This window comes from Poecile atricapillus, chromosome 27, assembly GCF_030490865.1.
Source record: "Poecile atricapillus isolate bPoeAtr1 chromosome 27, bPoeAtr1.hap1, whole genome shotgun sequence".
Lineage (NCBI taxonomy): Eukaryota > Metazoa > Chordata > Aves > Passeriformes > Paridae > Poecile > Poecile atricapillus.
In genome coordinates this window covers 4,048,691-4,072,666 of record NC_081275.1, presented here as the reverse complement: position 1 = coordinate 4,072,666, position 23,976 = coordinate 4,048,691, and the positions used below count along the sequence as shown (strand labels likewise).

Here is a 23,976-nt window from a genome sequence, read left to right as displayed (position 1 = left end):
GGGGCCTGGACCTGTGTCTGCAGCCTCACAGAACAACAACACAGCCTAAGTTCTGACATAAGAACACACACCACAAACACAGAAAACAACAGAAAACAAGGCCATGCTGAACAGCTCTCCTCATTCTTCCGTGTGTCTTTCATTTTCCCACCCTAAATTTCTTTTGCATCATTTGCAGGTTTCCCTGTTCTTTCCGGTTTTGAAACTTGAAGCCTGAGGAGGACACAGGGTCATCCTCCACACTCCTGTAGCACAGTTTCTTTCTGGAAGTCCTCAGTGAAAAAAGCTGTGAAAAGCAAGAGCTGAAGTGCAATACTCCCCTGCTTAAAAGAAGAAATAGTGCCTGAGATTCTGAGCTCTGTCCTGGGCTCGTTTGTCCTGATCACCCACCTCCAGGCAGCTCTTCCCACCTCAGAATGCTCCATATCAAAAGAGTAGATGATTTATCCTTCAATGAAACCTGACACTGAATTCTGTCCAGAAGTGGAATCAGCCAGAATTCTGGAGAAATTCCACTCCCTGCATGGAGCCTGGGTTTTGAAGGATGTACTTTCCTGCACCACTGACCACTCGTCTGCACCACCTGCACAGGAGCAGGGTGTACGGATCCAGCACAGGACAAGCTCTCAGGGATTGTGTGAGCAGCAGTTGCTGATCAGCACACATCTGACCTGCTTTTCTCTGCAGCAGGATCTGCCATGGACTAGGTGAGGGCACACCTTAGGCAAAGTATAAAACAATAAATTCCCTTTGTGATTCTCTGCTCAGGGTCCTTGTGTCTCTGCTCAGGTGGCAAACCACTGACTGAGGAGGCAAAGTCAGTTTTCTCCCTGGCCTATATCAGCTGCAGAGACATGAGTGTGCCTGAGAGCCTTTCACAGGATCAACAAGGGGTGAGTTTTGAAGATGCCTCACATATACAAAGAGCAACATGGAGACAGACTTTCTTACACAGCCTGGAGTGATTGGACAAAGGGTATGAGTTTAACACAAAGAGAAGGTAGATGCAAAAAAGATTGAAGGAAGAAATTGTTGAAAATTAGGGTGATGGTAAAGATGGTCCTGAGAAATTGTATCTGCTCCAAACCTGAAAAGAGCAGCTTGAGCAGCCTGATCAACTTGCACATATCTAATCATAGCAGGAGGGCTGGACTAGATGGCCTTTAAATTTCTCTTCCAACCCAAACTTTTCTGTGGCTTAAACCTCTCTGTATTTCTGTACATTGAGGAGGGAGCATCTCCCCTTCCCCAGCCCCAGGTTTCCTCTTCTCCACAGAGAACACTCCCAGCTCTCAGCCCTTCCTCATGCAACGGGTCCTCCAGTGCCGTTATCTTCTTCACAGCCTTTCAGTGCCCTCTCTCCATTAAATCCAACTCCCTCTTCTAGGTCGAGTCAAGATGTGCCCCCAGTGCTCAAGGGTGGCCTCAGCTGTGCGGAGGAGAGAGGAGCCTTCACCTCCCTCAGCTGCTGGCAGCGTTTTGCCAAAGGCAGCCCCGGATCCCAGTGAGTTTCTGTGCTACGAGGGCGAATTTGTGGGCGCGTTGGCCACGGAGCTCTCGGCTCGCTTTGGCAGAAGCGCTCTCCAAGCGCGCAGCGCTGCTCTGCGAACGCGGCCCGGCCGCGGCCGGCGCTGCTCCCGCCCGGCGGGGCCGGGCCCGGGGCCCGGGGCGGGGGTGTCGGGGCGGGCAGAGGCGCCGGCGCTGCCCCGGCGAGGCGGGGCCGGGCGGGAGCGGCCCGAGCGCGGCTCCGCTCGGCTCCTGTGCGGCTGCCGCGGAGCCGGGGCCCGCAGCGATGGCGGCCGCGCTGGGGCCGTGGCTGCTGCCCTTGGCCTTGGCCTTGTGGCCGCCAGGTGAGAGCCGGGCGGGGAGGGCAGCGAGCCCGGGCCGGGCAACGAGGGACAGCCACAGGGACAGGCGGGAGCAGGAGCACGAGCAGCGCCAGGGACGAGGGCAGAGAGCGGCCAAAGGACAGGAGCAGCGGCAGGGCAGGGAACACGGGCAAAGGCCGGGCCACAGCCACACACAGGGGCTGTGGGCCGGGGCTGGCGGCTGTGGCTGTGCCGGCCCGGGGGCACCGGGACACCGGGACAGCGCCCTCGGGCCGTGCTCGCTCCCTGCCCGATTGCTGCGCTCTCCCTCCGCAGGGCTCTGGGCACAGCCGAGGCTGCAGGAGGCCGGCGGAGGGCTGCGAGCGCCCGGGGACTCCGTCACCCTCTCCTGCCGCGGGTCAGGCTTCACCTTCGAGAATCATTATGTTCGGTGGTACCGGCAGGCTCCCAGAGGCAGATTCGAATGGGTGTCCTGGATAAGCCATTACTCATCCCAGATTCAGTTTGGGTCCGCAGTGGAAGGTCGAGCCACAGCCTCCAGGGACAATTCCCGATCTGTGGCATCTCTCAGCCTGCACCTTCTCCATGCTGGGGACCGTGCCCTTTACTTCTGTGCTGTTCGCACAGAGACACAAAATCCAGCTGAGGTTGAACACAAACCATCTGTCAGCATCCCCGCTCTCTGCCTCAGAGCTGGAAGGGGCCTGTTTCCTAGATATTCAGGGTTACTGTAGACACAGGACAGAATTTTCACATGCTTGATTCTAACAGGGACAGCCTATCTTTTGCTTTCCCCAAATAAGCTCTAATCTTTATGATTATTTTCTTGCCATGTATCATGCCAACTCACTTCTCACTGCTTCAGCTTTGAAGCAATTTTCCTGTTTCCCTTTGGTTTCCAGTATTACAGGTACCCAGTAGGATGTGTGAATAGTTCTGCTATGGTTTTGGGCACAGCTCATGTCCATTCAGTCCAGCCCATGGGTTTTGCTGCCTGAGGGGTGAGCGGAGGAAATGGGGAATTCTAGAGGGTCATTTGGGAGCTCAGTGGGAGAATGGGGAAGGCTGTATTTCTCTCCCAGATCTGAGATTCTAAAGAGATCAAGGGTATTTGAGCAGATGAGTTTGCAGCTGCTGGATCCTGGGCATCACAAGCAGAATCGCAGGGATGCGGTGGAGTAGATTGATTGCTTAAGCTGTTGCTGTTCGTTTATCCTTGTCTCCTGGGGCTGCAGGTGGCCTTTCTCAGGTGAAGACAGAGGCCTCAGGACCTGCAACAGGGAAGATCTCAGAGTCTGTCTTGCTCACCTGTCACATCTCTGGTGTAGCCATCACCGACAGCAGCTACGCCTGGGACTGGATCCGGCAGACTCCTGGCAAAGAGCTGCAGCACATAGTTATGCAGTATCCTTTCACACAACGCCAGCACATTGCTTCATCCTTCCAGACTCGAGTCAACAGCTCCACAGACCCCTCCAGAAACCAGGTGTGGCTGCAACTGCTCTCGCCAGCAGCTGCAGACACAGCCACCTATTTCTGCAGCATGAGAGAACTTGAAAAGGGCACAGAGCTTGAAAGGCAGGCAGAGCCAGGGCAGAATTGGAAGGAGGGGCTTTAACCCAGCCAGGTCTTTTGTGGTTGCTGCAAGGCAAGGCTCTTCTCAGACTTCTCAAGACTAGTCTGGTCTGTCTTTTGCAGAAACAGATGCAAAGGTGCTACAACAATAACAACAGCAGTCTTCCACAAGGAAGCCCCAAACCATTAATGTGGTGTTCAGTCCTTCCTTCCTTCTCAATATCTCCCTCAGGCAAAAAGAATCAGGGAAAGAGGGTGAATTTGTCTCAGAGCACAAAGGAGGCTTTTAGTAAAAAAAAGATCCTTTTAACTTCAGATCGAACAATGGCCAGAAGCAGATGAACAGGACCTGGAGACCAGAAATGGCACTTTGCTCTAGGAATCCCTCTGCTATAGACATCGCAACAAGGAATTGGAATCACTTATTGTTGCTTTGTATTTACCCTTTATGAGTTTATTCAGGAGCTCTTTGTTCATCATTTTAGACATCTGACACAATGCTTGACTTGCTGCTTTGTCAGGAGGAATCACTCTTGAGGTTCATGGATATAATCTCTGAAAATGAGCAGCTCTCCTAGACCCCTCCTCTGTCCAGGACCATAACCCATGGGATTCCTCCCAGAAGATCCCTTAAGAGCCCAGATTTTGCTCTCCTGAAGCCCAGGGCCCCAGTCCTGTACTTTGCATTGCTCTCTTCTCTCTGGGTCCTGAGCTCAAACAGTGCATGCTCACTGCAGCCAAGGCTGCCCCAACCACCTCACATCCACCACCAATTCTTCCTCACTGGCAAGCAGAGGTCCAGCTCTCCTGTGTCACCTGTGCCAGCAAGTTTGCATCAGCACACTCCAGAAAACTCCTGAGTGTGTGTGCTCAGCTGTGCTGTCCTGCCATCAGACACTTGACACACTTCAGGCACCCCATGACAACCAGAGCCGAGGAATGTCCCATTTGTCCCAAGAAGGCATTTCCAATTCTTCTCCATCAGGTGATGTGGAGTAGGCACTCACCAGAGTGTCCCCGCTGCTGATGTGGCCTCTAATCCTGATCCATCTGCTGTCAGCTGGCTCATTGCACAGCCCACAGCACAAATTCCAGCTGCTCTCTCAGAGAAAGGACAATTCCCACTCCTTGCCTTCCCAGCCTGGCTTCAGTCACTACAAGGCTCCTGGAAGCTCCTCCACCACATCTCCATCATCCCACAGCTCTGCCTGCAGCCCACAGACTTAGAGCTCAAAGGCTGAGAGAGCTGGGGGTGCCCAGCCTGGAGAGGAGAAGGCTCTGGGGAGACCTCAGAGCCCCTTCCAATGCCTAAGGGGCCCCAAGAGAGCTGGAGAATGACTTTGGAAAAGGGCCTGGAGTGACAGGACATGGTGGAATGGTTTCCCACTGCCAGCAGGATGGGATAATGGGATATTGGTAAGGGATTTTTGGCTGTGGGACTGGTGATGGCTTGGTACATATTGCCCAGAGCATGCCCATCCCTGGAAGTGTCCAAGGCCAAGATGGACTGTCTTTGGAGCAACCTGGGATAGTGGAAGGTGTCCCTGACCTTGTCAAAGGGATTGGAAATAGATGATGTTTATGGGCCCTTCCAACCCAACCCAACCCAACCCAACCCAACCCAACCCAACCCAACCCAACCCAACCCATCCCAACCCAACCCAACCCAACCCAACCCAACCCAACCCAACCCAACCCAACCCAACCCATCCCAACCCAGCCCAACCCAGCCCAACCCAACCCAACCCAACCCAACACAACCCAACCCAACCCAACCCAACCCAACCCAACCCAACCCAACCCAACCCAGGATCCTCTCTTGGAGATGAGCCCAGGCCATGTGCCCTGAGCTGCACTGCACCACACATTTCCCATCCTGGCTCATGTGAGCTGTTCCACTACTTCTCTCTGCTGTCCATGAGGTGCCCTGCACCTACTGGTGGAGCTCTAATGTCTCATGTTTGCTCTCCTACTCTGTGTGTTTCTGCAAAGGGGCTGTGAAGAGGCACCCATCCAGTAATTACTCTGGTAATTGCCCAGAGGATTTTCTTTTTCCCCACAGATACTCCTCATGTATATGCACACTCTCACAGTGCACCCCTTTCAGCCCTTTGGTTTTTCATTATTTTGAAACCTGTCCTGTTCATATCATTCCTCACCTGTTTTGTACCAACATTTCCTGACAGGCACAGACTCATCAAGCCCTTCCTTTGCTACAAAAGCAGGGATGGGTTCTCATAGCTGCAGGGTCTCAGAAGGGTTTATGATACAGAAGTTGAATGTCATGAAGGATTTGGTCAATATGCAACACGTCCTTTACTCTTTGATCCTCTCTCCCAAGCTTTCAGTGCCTCTACACAACAAAGAACAATCATCTTGCCAACTTTCTCCTCTTACCTAAAACTCCATAAAGATTTTCTAAGGTACTAAATGACCCCCGGACACCAATTCTGAGAGCCCAGAGGGCACATTCCTCCTGCTTCTGAGCACTGAAACTAAGGGGAAAAAGTGGACAGCTTCCAGCAAGTCAGAAGAATTTTCATGAATGCTTTGAAATAACATGAAAAGTATTGATAATTTTCCTGCTTTCTATGCAGCTTAACTCTCTCAGACTTTTCAGAGCTGCCATGTAATCCCCAAGTTCTCATTTACAACTCAACCTTTCTGCTATTATTTTAGACCCTTCCTTGAAAGCCATATGGTGTTTCCTCATGTGATACGTTGGGTCTTAAACCACTGAGGAAGTCATGTGACTGCCTGTATAATCCAAAATTCTGTGTAGTGGAACAGAGACGGTTTTTGCTATGAAATATATCACCGTGTACCGGGGCAGGAGTACCACAATGATATAAACAGCATAGGGACCTGTACAAAAAGAGAAAGAGGGAAAAAAGGTGAGATCTTTTGGGAAAGAAAGGAGATGGGTGACTGTAATGATAAAGAAGATAAAAGAATATTCTTTCTATATTGCCTTTTACCCTGGATGTATAAAAGAGTTCATGGGGGTTCTAAAAGTTGGAAGAAAAGGAGAAGTTTAAAATTCTATATTCAATCAAGCTATTTGAAATCACTGAACTATTCCATTAACTTTCTTTCCTTTTCCAGTTTTGGAACTAAATGTACCTCTGGATCTCCTCATAAACTTGCACCCATGGATAATTAGGACTAACATCTGGCTTCTCATTGCCTGTTTTTACAAAACTTTGAATACCATGTGGAAAGAGTGGGTTATTGGAATGAGTCCTAGCGGTGTGAAGATAGATAAGCTTATATTTGGACCAGGGACGACACTCACAGTTGTACCAAGTAAGTGGCATTCCTTTATTTCTCAAATTTCAATTAAAATTGAGGTGGGGGTGAAAATGGAATTTAAACGTTTGGGTTCAATGAAAAAATTTTCAGCTGCAATAATCCCTTGAGTGCACTTGCTCTCCAGCCAGGCTTTCAAGCCAAATCCTCAGCTTGCATCTGCTCAGGAAGGTTTCCCAGGAACAACTGGGCTGACTCTGCATAGCACCATTATTCCATCATCCCCAAACACCAGCAGGGCTCTGCTTAGCACGTGATAACTTCTTCCCAGCTTGGGCAGCACTCTGGCTCAAATTTACTGTCAAGTGTCCAATTCTCCAGTGGACTTCCACTGACTGGCTTGGGGCAGGAATGCAGAGCTCAGGGAAGAGCTCACACTGCTGAGGAGTTCTGAGACACATCTGTAACTGCCTGGTTTGAGAAGTTCTGCTTGGATGCCAGCACCACACTGACAGTGTCCCCAGGTAAGTAACTCCACTGGCCTGGGGACACAGGAGGAGGAAGGAGGTTAAATGGCCTTGGGCTTAAATTCTCACAAGTGCCTCATATGCAAGAGCTGCTGGAATGAAAGACAATTGGCTCCCAGGTTGTGTGGGATCTGGAAAGACCAGTGTGGGGAGTAGGGATTATAAGAAGCCTTAGTTATTCCTATCTTTATCTGGAATTTCATTATGTACAAAAAAGGTGCATGTCTCCCCAAGCAAAGTTACCATTCTGAAGAAAGACCTCTTCCTTCCATACTGCTTGAGGTTTTTCTTTTCCAAAGACAGCAAAAGACAGGATATTTTCAGAGCTGCACAGAGATTCTGGTATTATGCTTGATGGTAAAAGATATTTGGCCTAGTATCAAAGTCCCTTTCAAGTCTGCTGAAATACTTAATAAATTGCAGACAAAGTTTCCAGGATGTTAGCAACCTCCCTCTTTTTGTTTTGAATTCCTTTGGGAACGCATTTTAAGATGTTTAGAGCATGAATACTTCACTATGCAAATCTTTTGAGAATTCTCCCTAATCAAATAAAATAACAACCATTAGTGTCACTGTGGAATACTCCAGGCATATTCTCTTGAGGGCTCAGTTAAGGGCAAAGGTTTTCCTTTTGGTTCAGGTTTGATTATTCCAGATTAAACATTCATTGAGAATGTTAAGGTCCGTTACATTTTAGAATATGGGGCTTTTCCTGTGACTTTATGAGACTAAAGTGACAAAGAAGTACAACTTTTTGTCCAAATCAATTGTCAGAACATAAAACACAAATCCCTCCCAGAAGCAAGCAGTGGTAGGAATTCATGTCAGGTAATGCAAACTAGTGGGACTCAGGTGAGGCTTCTGGGGTCAGGTAAAACAAATCTGCTCTCTGAACTACAATTGCACCCTGTACATTATTTCTTGCTGAAGATCTTGCCCAGGGAGCCATTGCAGAGAAGCAGCTTTTTTGTATTCTGGCTGTTTGGAAAGCCTGCAGAGGAGACCACATGAAAAGCTTTTCAGAGTCTTCTCAGAGAACACAGAATGCACAGGACTGACAGGCTCTGGCCAACCCTGGTACAACACCTGGCAAGGAAATGTGTATAGGAAGAATAGCAAAATGAGCCCTTTTTGATTTACACATTTTAACTGTGTGTTACCGCTGCTCTTGTCTTTGGGAAAGGAACTCAACTGACCGTGGAGCCAAGTAGGTATCCTTTATACATTACCATTTTCTGAGTTGTTACTCTTTCATTTTTCCCCTTTTAATATATTTTATTCACCCTAAAATTCATGCAGACACCTATTCGTGTTTCTCAGTCACTAATTAGACTTTCTATGTGTAATATTTTATATGAAACTAGACAATTTATATGTAAAAATATTCTAATCCCTCTTCTCAGTGTTGCCAAAGAAGTTGAACTCCACAAGGGAAGTTTTGTCTGCTATAATTCTGAATTTCTTTGGGAAATACATCTATCTATTTATTTAGGCTTCTTAATAAGATTTTCATAGTTATTGTTGGGTTTTAAAGTCATGCTTGGACAGTCTAAAGGGAAATAAATTATCTGCAGAAGTTGGCATATGAGGTCTTAAGAATATCTGTTGTGTCAGAGTTAAAAATACAACACTGATAACACAGAAGGGCAATGTACAAAATCATAAAATAAAATCTTATGCAACATTTCTGTACTAGTTTAATCTTACTAAATTGTTCAGAGTTTAGGTTCAACTGAACTGGTCAAACCAAGTTAATGGATGTTCGATTTCTGTTGGGTGTCTGGAAGAGACAGTAATAGAAAAACCAGTATTCACTTATGTCTCATGAATATGTAAGGCAATCCAGATAGAATTCTTATGTTTTGGAATGAAATTGCTGAGAAAGCAGAATAAATGGACTCTTGGAGGGGCATTCATAAAAGTTCCTTTCTTGTCTGTGTGTAGGTCCTCTATGAAATCAAGGGCTCACTTACAAGCATAAGCTTTGGCAAAAGGAAGCTGCGATGCTGTGGGATTAAATATCTTATAAAATATGCCCCACATACCCTTTTCTGTCTTTAACTTGATCTTTTGGAAGAAGCAGAAGACATAAAGACCACAGAAAGACCAGTAATGCTACAAATTAGTCACAGCTAGAGTACATGTGAATTTTCAGTTAGGCAGCACTTGGGTAAGCTTGCAGTAAAATCAGTCCTGTCCAAAGCATGCTTTTCTTTACAGACACTCCAAAAACTTCTCTCCCTCAAGTCATTGTGATGAAATCAAGGAAACTGAAAGAAGGTGGCAGCACTGGGAAAGCAGCTTGTTTGGCAAGGAACTTCATTACAAAGAACATCAGCTTGGAGATGCCTGCTACGGAGGTCATATATGAACAGAGCACATCTATTTTGACATCAGAGGGGCTGTACAATGCAATTAAGGTGGTCAACGTGACACAAGACACAGAGGTGACTTGCACAGCCAAATCTGCCAACAGCACAATAACATCACAGCCAGGTACAGTTTGGTGGCACAACTGTCACTTATTTCTGGAGACAGTGACCCATGGGGGTTTTGTGTCCTCCTTTGTGACAGCATTGCCCTGGGCAGGCAGCAGAAATGAGAAAGCCATTTGGTATCTCAGCAGGAAGAGCTGAAAGATGTTTCAAAGCATCTGGAAGAAATGCTTTCAACTATTTAATTACATGGAGATGCATTTTTGGGGGGGAAGACACACTCTATTTGTTTAAAACGTGAATTTCCTTATGACTAAATATTTTACCCTATGCCTAATATTTACCGTGCAGTAGAAGCTGGAACAGCCTTTCCAATATCAAGAAAAAGTTAAAAGGTTGGGTGTGTTGTGAGGGATTTGATAACAAAATAACAAATATATTTAAATAACAAAACAACAAACCCAAAAAATAACAAACTGAATTGTTATATTTTGTGGGGTTGTTTTTTTAGTTCTGAAGGCCATTCTAATAGCAAAACCAAAACAATGCAGGAATTCTTCTGTTCTCTGCAACTGTATGGAGAATTTTTCACATGAAATTAATGCTGGAATTAATGACTGATCATCTGAGCTGCATCCTGATCACCTGAGTCCAAACTTTCCTCAAGTTCCTACAGGAAATTTCACATTAACATTTCTTTTAGTCCTTTATAAAACAGGAATACAATGCCATTTAAATGCCTGTTAAATGCATTTTCTTTATCAAGGCACAGAAGAGGAGGATGAAGAACCAGTAACAGAGGCCAGTAAGAGGGTCTGCAACAGCACAGACACCTCTGCACAAGGTGAGTTACCCAAACAGGTTGTGCAGTTACATCGCTCTGTGGGGGATAAAGGCATGGAAATGTCTTTTCTCCAGGGCAGAGGAGTCACAACACAACATGTTCAGCAGACACAAGCTGCTGTTCCAAGGTTGCTCCTGCAGTTACACACAAACCCCAGGAAGCAAAAAGCAATGGACACTGAGCCTGGGCTCCCCTGTTCTTGCCAAGTTCTCTATCGTCTGTTCCTTTGCTGCTCTTCCTTTCTCTGTCACCTGGGGTTTTTCCAATTTCTGCCACGATCACAACATCAAAAGCTAGACCATGATCTCTCTCCTCTTTTCTGGTCACTGAGCAGATCCTGAAGGGCAGAGAGTGAACATGCTGTCCATGGCTGTGTTGGGTTTGCGAGTCCTGCTGGCAAAGAGCATCGCCTTCAATGCCCTCATGAGTATCAAGTTGTTTCTTTTCTGAGGTAAGGAGCACACAGCCATCAAACAATGGTTCATAGGCCCAGTTTCATTAAATGTACTTTAAACCTCCCTCTGCTCTTCCAGTCATGGGGAATGAAGGCAAGAGGAACCCGAAGAAGAGCAGGAAAGAACGTGAACCAGCAGCACAAGGGGGTTGAACAAGCAGGGGCAGAGCAGCTGACAGAGACCAGCCAGGACACAAGGCAGCACCTTCCCCTCAAGACATTGAATCCTCTTCACTCCTGCCTGGCCAGCTGATTTACACTGAAGAGTTTTAAGTGCTTTTGCTGTTTCCTCTCCTCTGAGAACAGAGGAGGGTGAATTTATCCTCATCCTCCTGCTTAGCAGATCTCCCCACTCTTCTGGCATTTGCACACAAGTGTCCAACCTGCATCAATAGTTTTGAAAACTCCAGTGCTGACTCCAGACCTGTGGCCTTTCAAAAGCACCTTTGCCAGGCATGTTGTGTTACTGCCTCTAGAACTGGAGTATTACTGCTGAGAGAATTCAAGCCCTGGAGCTGCCATTTCTGGCTCTGGGTTTTAGACAGATCAAGTGTGTATTGTGGATGAGAAGAACTGTGTAGGATCTCAAGTGATTTAATTCAAGCAGAAAATGTTCATTTCTTTATGAAGCCTCTATTTCTTCTGCCAAATATATCTCATGTGCACTTTAGGTTCCTGTAGTAGTGATGAAAATAAAAGTTGTGCCAGGCCAAAATGCTGTGGGGTTTCTGTGCTTTTTCTTCCAAAGCAGGATGGGGACAGCTGAAATCCAACTCACCTAAAGCCCACTGGGATTAGAAAAACAGCTTTGATAATGTAGATTTCTTGTTGGCTGATTTTGTCTTTTCCAGACTCTGCAGGGAAGTGTCTCTGGCACATTCAAGAGCCTCAGTGAGGAGAGTCCTTGCTGAAGGCATGAGGGAGGACAATGCTCACATCAGCAGAGAAGAAACCCTGCTGTTGTTTTGCACTCTCTGATAGGGGGAAGGGGCCACCAGGCAATAACATCGGGTGGTTTGATGCAGTGATAGTTTCCATAGCAACTTGGTTCTTACCCTCCAGAGCCCAGCACACACCTTCCCCAGCTCATGGCCCTCTCACAAGCACCAGGCAGGATGCTGTGGTCACCATTTCTGACTCAGTTCCACCAGGCAGCACCAACCCTCCCCTGCTTTTGAAAAAACAACTTAACCACATCCTGAAGGGCAAAAAAGCCTTTCCTCCCCCTGCCTGAGATCCTGCTGGCTTCAGCAGAGCCTCTGCAGAGGACATGGCAAGGTGAGCTGCATTAAGCTGGGTCAGGTCAGACCCTCAGGCCCTGCAGACACCCAGAGAAGACCCTCAGGCCTTGCAGAAACTCTGTGAAATTTCCGTGGTAAATCCAGTAAAATGCTCATTTAGTGCATTCCACCACCATAACATAAATCATGGGAAACCATTCACCAGTGTTTTTATCCTGATCTTGCAATGACACCCAGAACCTTTTTGTCAAGCACTCCACACCTTTTCCCAGTCTCTCAGGCAGATTTCTATTTTCAGAATACTCCCTTAGACAAAAACTGATGGAATCAGATGGACAGGAAGGAAAGGTCAGTGATTAATTGCTATTAATTGTTATAATCCCTTAGTTATAAAGTCTTGGTGAAGTCTGAGACTAGGATTGGATCCATGCACACCTCCTCTGAGAAGGAGTTTAGAAAGCAGGGGAGTCATTTCTGTAGCTCTTGACTCCCTGGGAGGGACATCCTTTTACAGCTCTATCCCTTTCTTGCCCTCCATCTCTGCACCAATCTTTCCAAATTAATTCCAGTTCAATGGTCCTGTTCCTGATGCATCCACAAAGTAAAGCTGCAGGGTGAGTGTTGCTGTTGGACTGTGCCACCCTTTGGCAAATTTGTATGAATTCTGCTCTTGCTGACTCCTCTGACAGAGAGAGTTTCATTGACCTAAAGCCCTCATTTCATGACAGGGTCCCAGGTTGCCCCCACTAAGCAGCGGCTTTTCACTTTGCATTGGCAATGCAGAACCTGCAGCTTAAGAAAACAGGAGATTTGGATTGTTTCCAGAAGAAACCCCACAACTGGGAGCTTTTGTTCAGTCCAACAGTAAGATTGTGTTAGTGTGGTTAATTCCACATAAGGGGACAGAATCTGCAGCTCTCCCTGCTGACATAAGATGAGGACAGTTTGGTAGAGAAACTGTTCTCCACATTATAAAGACCCTCTGTTAAATGATGCATCTTTGCATGTACAATTATCCTGAAATCTGAATAAACAATATTGTCCTGTAAGGGATCCCATGATACCAAAATAATGCAGGATGATTTTAAGCAGAACTCTTTGGTACAATGTATTTTATCAGTACTACCTCTATTGAATGAAGAATGAGAACTGACATAACATCAAGGCTGAAGGGATGAATAGGAAACCAAACCCTACAAACTGTGGAACTTGGGACCAATAACCACTGAACCAATGAATTTCATTGGGTTTTGACTGTATAAGTACAAGAAAAATCCAGTGAAAACCTTGTGTGATGGAAGGATTTTCTCTACACAACCTGATCAATGAGTGGATGAAATTATTTCTGTAGCACATCCTGGCCAGAACAACATCCTGGCCAAAAGAAAGTAATGCCTTGATTCTCTAACACTAAAAAATGCTGTTGGAGAGATTTTGTTTTTCCCGTAGTTTCAGGGACAAAACCACCCACAATGTGAACTTCAATAAAACTTTTTAAGTAGTTTGAGGAAAATTTTCATTTCTAGCACATTTATTTTTCCTCCCCCTTGGTGAGTCTCACTCATAGAGTGTGGTGTCTGACATCTGTCCTGCTGAGCAAGTCAGAATGGTGAGAGCTCTCTCCTGTGGCTGAGAATATTAAAAGCATCCTGAAAGAATAAACCTCTCCCCAAGAGGTTATGTGGGGAAGTGTCATGAAGAACTCCAAGAGAATGGTTAATATTAAATAGCTTTTTGTACAACTAAATCCTTCTGTTTTCTTACACAGCATTAAAAATACTCCATAATAATCCTTTTCTTGCATCAGCTGGGCATAACCTGACCTATCTGTTTGGTGTCCCAAAATACTAAACAGCTCTGGACAAAATTAGATCTAAAGTAAAAAGAAACTCATTAGGAGTATGGGTATTTACCTGACTGTAAGGCAAGTTGCCTTTCTCTCCCTTATATTTCAGTCAGCAGATATGGTCTGAACTGAAGGATTCGGAACCTGATCTTCCCCTGCAAAACTATTCAGGACTGGGGAGTGCACTGCAGTGCTCCTGGGAATGTCTGCCTTTCCAAAGCACAGCTTTGAAAATAGATACCAACTCTATGATTTCTGTAGGGAGAGCCTTGGTTTATTCCTGACTACACCAAAGCCTCCCATCATCAGGACACTTCATCTTTTGTGACCTCTACTGAAACATAACCTGCAAGCAGACAGAGTAGAGACACCCCAGCCTTCATTACTGGGCATCTCTAACAGGCATTTTGCACATACAGTTCTATTTGAATGACAAGTAGAGTCTCTGGCCACGATGTTCCACCCACTTGGGTGCACTGCTAGATCATCCTTGGGAGAATATCTTTCTCTAACACTTGACAGGAATCACCCCCAGAGGCTGAGAGTTTCTGTCCCAATGCCCTTGTCAATGCCCACAGCCCTGCACAAAATCATCATGAGGAGCACATACAGGAACATACACAGGGTCAGCTACCACAGCCACAGCTACAGCCCAAGCAGCATTGGCACTGGTGGCTAATACAAGTAATACTTGGATCAGATTTGTTTCCAACCCAATCTGGGCAGATCTGTTCTTCTCTCCACCCTTCATGCCACACACTGGATGCCAAATAAGGCTGCTGTGGTTCAGGAATGGTATTTCCAAATTCAGTGTTCCCACTGACCCAGTCCAAACCAAGCCCGAGGCACTTTCACAGGATCACAGAAAGTGTGAATATGGGGAGGGCTTAAAGGAAAGATGGGGAGCACACAGGGTGAGAGACACCCAGGAAGGCACCAACAGCTTCAAGTTCTGCTCCTCCTGCCCCACCTCTCCCCGTCTCTGGTGTCACAGACTGAGGGAGGGACCAGCAGGGACTGGGCCTGAGTGCAGGGACAGAGGCCCAGGCAGGGCAGGGCTGGGCAGAGCTGTTGTGCAGGCAGAGAGAAGGTGGAGAGAGGCCAGACGGAGCGGGCCTGGCCATGTGGAGTGCCCTGTGCGTGGGCTTCTTGCCCATTGTCGGTAAGTGAAGGGAAGGGCTGATGCCCCAGGGGCTGAGCGTGGCCCTGGGCTCTGCACGGCTCTGGGGAGCTGTGCTGAGCGCTTGCAGCTGCCTCTGGTCCCCGGCTCGAGCTGCCCAGCCGTGCCTGTGGAGCATGGTGAGAGCAGCCCTGCTCCTCTTCTGGCCAGGAGCTCGTCACCTCCATCCAAGCTGCCTCCTCTGCAGCCTGGGCACACGCAGGGCACCTCCCTGCTGCACTCAGCTCTTGGGGCCCAGCGCTTTGGCCTGGCACTGGACACTGCTCCTGGGGCACTGCGGCCCCTGTGGCACAGCCCAGCTGGGGGATGGCAGCACAGGGACCCAGCCCCATTGCCCGTGACAGGCCTTCGTCCTTCCTGTGCTCATCTAGAGCACTTGCAGGGGCAGGAGAGTGGGTTCCTTGCCATCCTGTCCTGGCAAGGACAAAGGGATTTATTCCCCCATGGTGCAAATCCTTCCTGCTACTTTGGGGAAAATCAGAAAAAAACTTCCTGTCTGACACTGAAAAGGAGGGAGGGAAATGTGGTGTCTCCTTCCTTGTGAGCTTTGATAACTGCTGTCAGCTCTACCCATCTGTGTCAGCTGGCTGCAAAGAGGAGCATTTTATCCTCCCACTGGTCCAGTGCCATTGCAAAGCCCCACCAGCATTGCCCCGACCTTTGCTGAATCTTGGAGTGACTGTGGCTTGTTCTTGCTCTCTGCAGCTGTCACTGGCCAGATGGCCTTGGAGCAGCACCCCAGGAAACTGACTGTGCAAGAGGGAGATGCAGTCACATTCCAGTGCTCCATGAAGGGAGATGATATGAACAGCTACTACATGTACTGGTACCGTCAGGGCCCACAAGGGTCTCTCAAATTTATTTGCCATGAGGATGATTTCTATGGAGAGGATTTCCAAGATCGCTTTAAGGGATTATTTGACAGTTCCAATAACATATTGACACTGCAGATCCTGGCAGCAAAGCAAGGGGATGCAGCAATGTATTACTGTGGGGCAGAATCACCCTGGAGCAGCTCTGTAGCAGAATAGATCAAGAACTGACAGATGGGGAAAACGGATCTCTCAGTATTTCTTTCTTGCAGCTCCTCCCCAGGGCTCTTGTCAGGAAACAGCAGGTGCAGGAAACAACCCTCTTGGGCTTGGTGGCACTAAAAGTGGCATTGGAAGGGAAAAAAGCCTTCCAGTAGAGACTAAAAAAACCACTGGAGGGAGCGGTGGCAGAAGGGCTGGTGCCATTTATGGTGCAGGAGGATCTGTTCTGGGATCTGCAGAGGCTGTTTGTGGAAATGCAGGTTTTGAGCACGTTGGCTGGCCTCCTTTCCAGTCTGGCCTCATTTTTCCTCTGTGCTTTGCCTGGCCTCCCTTGTACCTTGTACTTTTATGGATGCTAACTCTGAAATAGAGAGCACAGTGCCTGTGGAAATTGCCTATGTGGAAAGGCCACATAGCTTTCTCAGTCTTGCCTGGGAAAGTGGCCTGGGAATTCATAAGGAGGAATTAAATCAATCCTCAGAGACAGAAAACAGCCTTGCAGGTGCTGTTTGTCTATTCCTTGTTTTCTTGCAAGAGAAAGTCGAGGGGTGGTGTACCCCACTGACCAGTGATGGTGATGTGTTAGTTTACTAGCCAATAAGAGTTTCTTTTCTGTACTTTTCATGGATTGGTCTATAAAAAAGACCTGAAGCAATAAACGGAGAGAAATTCTCCTGATCAACTCCCAAGAGAGTCTGTGTCGTTCTTCTCGCCGTTCCTAATAGAGTGACATACTTTCCTCCGGTACAGTCAGTATAGCTTTGGGAAGTGGGAATTGTGCTTAGCCACATTTAGAGCCTTCAACAGTGAGTCAAATGGTCCTGATGGGTGAGGAGATAGTGGATGTTGTGTGTTCTTCATTCAGTTCTGCTTTCAGCACTGACTTTCTGGACAAAGCCTTTCATTATGGACTAGAGAAGGGCTCTGTGATAATGGTTGTGCAGGGGCACATGTTTCTTGTTCCAACCTCTCCCCTTGACCTCTGGGAAATTGAATTCCCAAAGGCTGATCTGGCTGCTGAAGCCTGAGGTGAATAAAGGATTCAGGACCTCAGCCCTTTCCCATATCATGTGTCACCAGGTCCCCATCCCATTCAGCAGTGGGCCCACATTTTCCCCAGTGTAGTGGGTCTAAGTGCTGGTCAAACGCCAATGCACTCACTGAATTATTGACTCATTCTGTGCTATAAGATGAGGATTAGGAGGTGACCAAGGTTAAAGGAGACTACAAAGAAAAAAGCTGCTCATTCAGTCATCCTCACTGTGGTGGGGGAGAGAAACAAAAGGGTGGAGTGAGGAAAAGTGTGTTTTGATGTGGCAAATGGAAAAATAGAAAATTCTTCACATGCTGAAGGGTTCAATCTGTAGCCTTGGAAAGAGCCTGGATAAATGGAATGATAAAGGTACAAAAGCATTAAGTAGAAAAATTATAAACTTAGGTTCCTATAGTTATAAGTAAGAATATGTCCTGAGTAAGTAAGAAATTCTATTAGGTAAAATAGTGTGAGGTTTGAGCTGCAATAATGTGACTTATAGAGTAGGCAGGGATCTAGAAGCTGTAATAGAGGTGTGTGTATGAGTACGTGACCTATCAGTGTATTGGCTAAGAGAAAAACACAGTGCAGCAAAATTAAGCAAAGGTGAGAGGTTAATAAGTAGAAAAAGGTTTTGTGTCAGCTGTCTATTGGATCAAAATGTTATATATTGCTGTGTGAAGAGGAAATCCATGACTACCTTGAGCTATGGCTGATTTGCTTGAAATCTCATGCCTTTGAGACTGATATCTTATCAGGCTTACTTGAGCAACAAATCATCTCAAATTGCATGATGATCCCATCCCTCATTTTTCATCTCAACATTTGGACATGAAGAGAGTTGAATAATCAAGACAAAATCAGCACACAGAAACCAAACAATATCAAGAATTAATTCCTATCTTCCCATTGGCACACAGGAGCAGCAAAGCTGGCTCCTCTTCTGCTCCCCTTTCCTTATGCCCGTTCTACCTCTCCAGAAAGAACAGCATCAAGTCTGATGGCCAGGCAGAGCCTTTATGAGAAAGCTTGGGGGCCTGGACCTGTGTCTGCAGCCTCACAGAACAACAACACAGCCTAAGTTCTGACATAAGAACACACACCACAAACACAGAAAACAACAGAAAACAACAGAAAACAAGGCCATGCTGAACAGCTCTCCTCATTCTTCCGTGTGTCTTTCATTTTCCCACCCTAAATTTCTTTTGTATCATTTGCAGGTTTCCCTGTTCTTCCCAGCGTTGAAACTTGAAGCCTGAGGAGGACACAGGGTCATCCTCCACGCTCCTGTAGCACAGTTTCTTTCTGGAAGTCCTCAGTGAAAAAAGCTGTGAAAAGCAAGAGCTGAAGTGCAATACTCCCCTGCTTAAAAGAAGAAATAGTGCCTGAGACTCTGAGCTCTGTCCTGGGCTGGTTTGTCCTGATCACCCACCTCCAGGCAGCTCTTCCCACCTCAGAATGCTCCATATCAAAAGACTAGATGATTTATCCTTCAATGAAACCTGACACTGAATTCTGTCCAGAAGTGGAATCAGCCAGAATTCTGGAGAAATTCCACTCCCTGCATGGAGCCTGGGTTTTGAAGGATGTACTTTCCTGCACCACTGACCACCCGTCTGCACCACCTGCACAGGAGCAGGGTGTACGGATCCAGCACAGGACAAGCACTCAGGGATTGTGTGAGCAGCAGTTGCTGATCAGCACACATCTGACCTGCTTTTCTCTGCAGCAGGATCTGCCATGGACTAGGTGAGGGCACACCTTAGGCAAAGTATAAAACAATAAATTCCCTTTGTGATTCTCTGCTCAGGGTCCTTGTGTCTCTGCTCAGGTGGCAAACCACTGACTGAGGAGGCAAAGTCAGTTTTCTCCCTGGCCTATATCAGCTGCAGAGACATGAGTGTGCCTGAGAGCCTTTCACAGGATCACACAAGGGGTGAGTTTTGAAGATGCCTCACATATACAAAGAGCAACATGGAGACAGACTTTCTTACACAGCCTGGAGTGACTGGACAAAGGGTATGAGTTTAACACAAAAAGAAGGTAGATGCAAAAAAGATTGAAGGAAGAAATTGTTGAAAATTAGGGTGATGGTAAAGATGGTCCTGAGAAATTGTATCTGCTCCAAACCTGAAAAGAGATAGGGCAGGGCTTGAGCAGCCTGATCGACTTGCACATATCTGTAATCATAGCAGGAGGGCTGGACTAGATGGCCTTTAAATTTCTCTTCCAACCCAAACTTTTCTGTGGCTTAAACCTCTCTGTATTTCTGTACATTGAGGAGGGAGCATCTCCCCTTCCCCAGCCCCAGGTTTCCTTTTCTCCACGGAAAACACTCCCAGTTCTCAGCCCTTCCTCATGCAACGGGTCCTCCAGTGCCGTTATCATCTTCACAGCCTTTCAGTGCCCTCTCTCCAGTAAATCCAACTCCCTCTTCTAGGACGAGTCAAGATGTGCCCCCAGTGCTCAAGGGTGGCCTCAGCTGTGCGGAGGAGAGAGGAGCCTTCACCTCCCTCAGCTGCTGGCAGCGTTTTGCCAAAGGCAGCCCCGGTTCCCAGTGAGCTTCTGTGCTACGAGGGCGAATTTGTGGGCGCGTTGGCCACGGAGCTCTCGGCTCGCTTTGGCAGAAGCGCTCTCCAAGCGCGCAGCGCTGCTCTGCGAACGCGGCCCGGCCGCGGCCGGCGCTGCTCCCGCCCGGCGGGGCCGGGCCCGGGGCCCGGGGCGGGGGTGTCGGGGCGGGCAGAGGCGCCGGCGCTGCCCCGGCGAGGCGGGGCCGGGCGGGAGCGGCCCGAGCGCGGCTCCGCTCGGCTCCTGTGCGGCTGCCGCGGAGCCGGGGCCCGCAGCGATGGCGGCCGCGCTGGGGCCGTGGCTGCTGCCCTTGGCCTTGGCCTTGTGGCCGCCAGGTGAGAGCCGGGCGGGGAGGGCAGCGAGCCCGGGCCGGGCAACGAGGGACAGCCACAGGGACAGGCGGGAGCAGGAGCACGAGCAGCGCCAGGGACGAGGGCAGAGAGCGGCCAAAGGACAGGAGCAGCGGCAGGGCAGGGAACACGGCCAAAGGCCGGGCCACAGCCACACACAGGGGCTGTGGGCCGGGGCTGGCGGCTGTGGCTGTGCCGGCCCGGGGGCACCGGGACACCGGGACAGCGCCCTCGGGCCGTGCTCGCTCCCTGCCCGATTGCTGCGCTCTCCCTCCGCAGGGCTCTGGGCACAGCCGAGGCTGCAGGAGGCCGGCGGAGGGCTGCGAGCGCCCGGGGACTCCGTCACCCTCTCCTGCCGCGGGTCCGGCTTCACCTTTAGGAATTCTGGAATTTGGTGGTACCGTCAGGTACCCGGAGGGAGCCTGGAGTGGGTGGCCTTTATCAGCTCCCCCTCGGGCAGTATAGAGGAGTACGGAGCAGCAGTGAAGGGTCGGGCCAAGATTTCCCGGGACAGTTCCCGGTCCGAAGTTCATCTCTCTTTGTGGTCTCTGCAAGTTCAGGACTCTGCCCGCTACTTCTGTGCTGTCCCACGGCGACAGCGAATGCAGATGAGCTTTAACAGAAACCTTCCAGGGTCTGGCAGAGGTTGCAGGGAAGGTGAAAGTTGCCAGGGGCAGGGAGCCAATTGGTCTCAAGGCTGTTTCCAAGAAGTCAGGTGCCATCACTGTGCCCCACAGGCATTCCTGGCCTTTACCGCACACTGCAGGGATTCTGATTTATTGCCAATTTGATTAACAGTAGAACTGTGAGCAATTATAAAATGCCTTGCTATCACTTTATCCCTGTTTGCTCCCAGGCCCATCCTCAAAGCTGCATTCCTGAATTCTCTGCCTATTCTCTCTAAAAAGCAGAGGGACAACAGGAAATCAGGTGTGGGATCATTTCTTAACAGTTAATCACTGGACTTTATCTCTGCTCCTTCTTTTTCCCTCCCTCCCTCAGTCTGCACTCAAATGGCACCACCGTGGTTCCTTCACAAGCACTGCTGTCCATCAGAATCATCCCTCTCCCACCCCGATTCTCCACAGGCTCCACTTCCCCAGTATCATGGCCAAACAGTTTGTGAATATCTCCAATCATGGAGACTCCACAAGGTGCCTGCAGATTCCTGGGTTGCCTTTGCTGCTTGGGCAGGGGTCTGGGAGGGCAGTGACAGGAGGAGGCAGCTGGAGAAGTGTCATCGCTGGGGAGTGAGTTGGCTGCTGGGCCAGAGTGCAGAGAGCAGGGTGAGGAGCACTTTGGCTTAGGGGTGCCCTGGCCAAGCCAAGCTGAGATCCTGGGGTGTCCCATGTGGGAGCAGCAGCTCAGCAGAGCCAGGCCAGGGGACCAGGGGAAGGGCAAGCTGACAGCCTCCTTGGTCAGCTCCCAAGTGCCATCAGCAGCAGCGTGCAAGACTTCTTGAGAGAAAGGCCAGGGCTGGCCCCTCAGAGACACGTCACATTTTGCCCACCACAACGTTTCCTCCAAACAAACAGTATGTTCTTGCACCATGCAGAATGAGAGACACTCAGGAAGGCACCAACAGCTTCAAGTTCTGCTCCTCCTGCCCCACCTCTCCCCGTCTCTGGTGTCACAGACTGAGGGAGGGACCAGCAGGGACTGGGCCTGAGTGCAGGGACAGAGGCCCAGGCAGGGCAGGGCTGGGCAGAGCTGTTGTGCAGGCAGAGAGAAGGTGGAGAGAGGCCAGACGGAGCGGGCCTGGCCATGTGGAGTGCCCTGTGCGTGGGCTTCTTGCCCATTGTCGGTAAGTGAAGGGAAGGGCTGATGCCCCAGGGGCTGAGCGTGGCCCTGGGCTCTGCACGGCTCTGGGGAGCTGTGCTGAGCGCTTGCAGCCGCCTCTGGTCCCCGGCTCGAGCTGCCCAGCCGTGCCTGTGGAGCACGGTGAGAGCAGCCCTGCTCCTCTTCTGGCCAGGAGCTCGTCACCTCCATCCAAGCTGCCTCCTCTGCAGCCTGGGCACACGCAGGGCACCTCCCTGCTGCACTCAGCTCTTGGGGCCCAGCGCTTTGGCCTGGCACTGGACACTGCTCCTGGGGCACTGCAGCCCCTGTGGCACAGCCCAGCTGGGGGATGGCAGCACAGGGACCCAGCCCCATTGCCCGTGACAGGCCTTTGTCCTTCCTGTGCTCATCTAGAGCACTTGCAGGGGCAGGAGAGTGGGTTCCTCGCCATCCTGTGCTGGCAAGGACAAAGGGATTTATTCCCCCATGGTGCAAATCCTTCCTGCTACTTTGGGGAAAATAAGAAAAAAACTTCCTGTCTGACACTGAAAAGGAGGGAGGGAAATGTGGTGTCTCCTTCCTTGTGAGCCTTGATAGCTGCTGTCAGCTCTGCCCGTCTGTGTCAGCTGGCTGCAAAGAGGAGCATTTTATCCTCCCACTGGTCCAGTGCCATTCCAAAGCCCCAACAGCATTGCCCTGACCTTTGCTGAATCTTGGAGTGACTGTGGCTTGTTCTTGCTCTCTGCAGCTGTCACTGGCCAGATGGCCTTGGAGCAGCACCCCAGGAAACTGACTGTGCAAGAGGGAGATGCAGTCACATTCCAGTGCTCCATGAAGGGAGATGATATGAACAGCTACTACATGTACTGGTACCATCAGGGCCCACAAGGCTCTCTCAAATTTATTTGCCATGAGGATGATTTCTATGGAGAAGATTTCCAAGATCGCTTTAAGGGATTATTTGACAGTTCCAATAACATATTGACACTGCAGATCCTGGCAGCAAAGCAAGGGGATGCAGCAATGTATTACTGTGGGGCAGAATCACCCTGGAGCAGCTCTGTAGCAGAATAGATCAAAAACTGACAGATGGGGAAAACGGATCTCTCAGTATTTCTTTCTTGCAGCTGCTCTCCATGGCTCTTGTCGGGAAACAGCAGGTGCAGGAAACAACCCTCTTGGGCTTGGTGGCACTAAAAGTGGCATTGGAAGGGAAAAAAGCCTTCCAGTAGAGACTAAAAAAACCACTGGAGGGAGCGGTGGCAGAAGGGCTGGTGCCATTTGTGGTGAAGGAGGATCTGTTCTGGGATCTGCAGAGGCTGTTTGTGGAAATGCAGGTTTTGAGCACGTTGGCTGGCCTCCTTTCCAGTCTGGCCTCATTTTTCCTCTGTGCTTTGCCTGGCCTCCCTTGTACCTTGTACTTTTATGGATGCTAACTCTGAAATAGAGAGCACGGTGCCTGTGGAAATTGCCTATGTGGAAAGGCCACATAGCTTTCTCAGTCTTGCCTGGGAAAGTGGCCTGGGAATTCATAAGGAGGAATTAAAACAATCCTCAGAGACAGAAAACAGCCTTGCAGGTGCTGTTTGTCTATTCCTTGTTTTCTTGCAAGAGAAAGTCAAGGGGTGGTGTACCCCACTGACCAGTGATGGTGATGTGTTAGTTTACTAGCCAATAAGAGTTTATTTTCTGTACTTTTCATGTATTGGTCTATAAAAAAGACCTGAAGCAATAAACGGAGAGAAATCCTCCTGATCAACTCCCAAGAGAGTCTGTGTCGTTCTTCTCGCCGTTCCTAATAGAGTGACATACTTTCCTCCGGTACAGTCAGCATAGCTTTGGGAAGTGGGAATTGTGCTTAGCCACATTTAGAGCCTTCAAAAGTGAGTCAAATGGTCCTGATGGGTGAGGAGATAGTGGATGTTGTGTGTTCTTCATTCAGTTCTGCTTTCAGCACTGACTTTCTGGACAAAACCTTTCATTATGGACTAGAGAAGGGCTCTGTGATAATGATTGTGCAGGGGCACATGTT

General features: G+C 49.0%; 2 protein-coding genes and 1 gene segment (V, D, J or C); 2 read left to right on the top strand and 1 right to left on the bottom strand.

The window, feature by feature from the left end:
- The window catches only part of LOC131588716 (M1-specific T cell receptor alpha chain-like), a 221,624-nt gene that overhangs the window by 18,743 nt on the left and 178,905 nt on the right, over nt 1-23,976 (top strand). The gene's annotated exons all lie outside the window — the stretch shown is intronic.
- Nucleotides 1-23,976, bottom strand: part of LOC131588814 (feather keratin Cos2-2-like) — a 155,797-nt gene that overhangs the window by 14,533 nt on the left and 117,288 nt on the right. The gene's annotated exons all lie outside the window — the stretch shown is intronic.
- On the top strand, nt 1,698-11,455 carry LOC131588808 (T cell receptor delta constant-like). The segment is given in 6 exon segments: nt 1,698-1,850; nt 6,510-6,710; nt 9,401-9,676; nt 10,382-10,459; nt 10,794-10,910; nt 10,993-11,455. Coding segments are annotated over 5 exon segments (729 nt in total).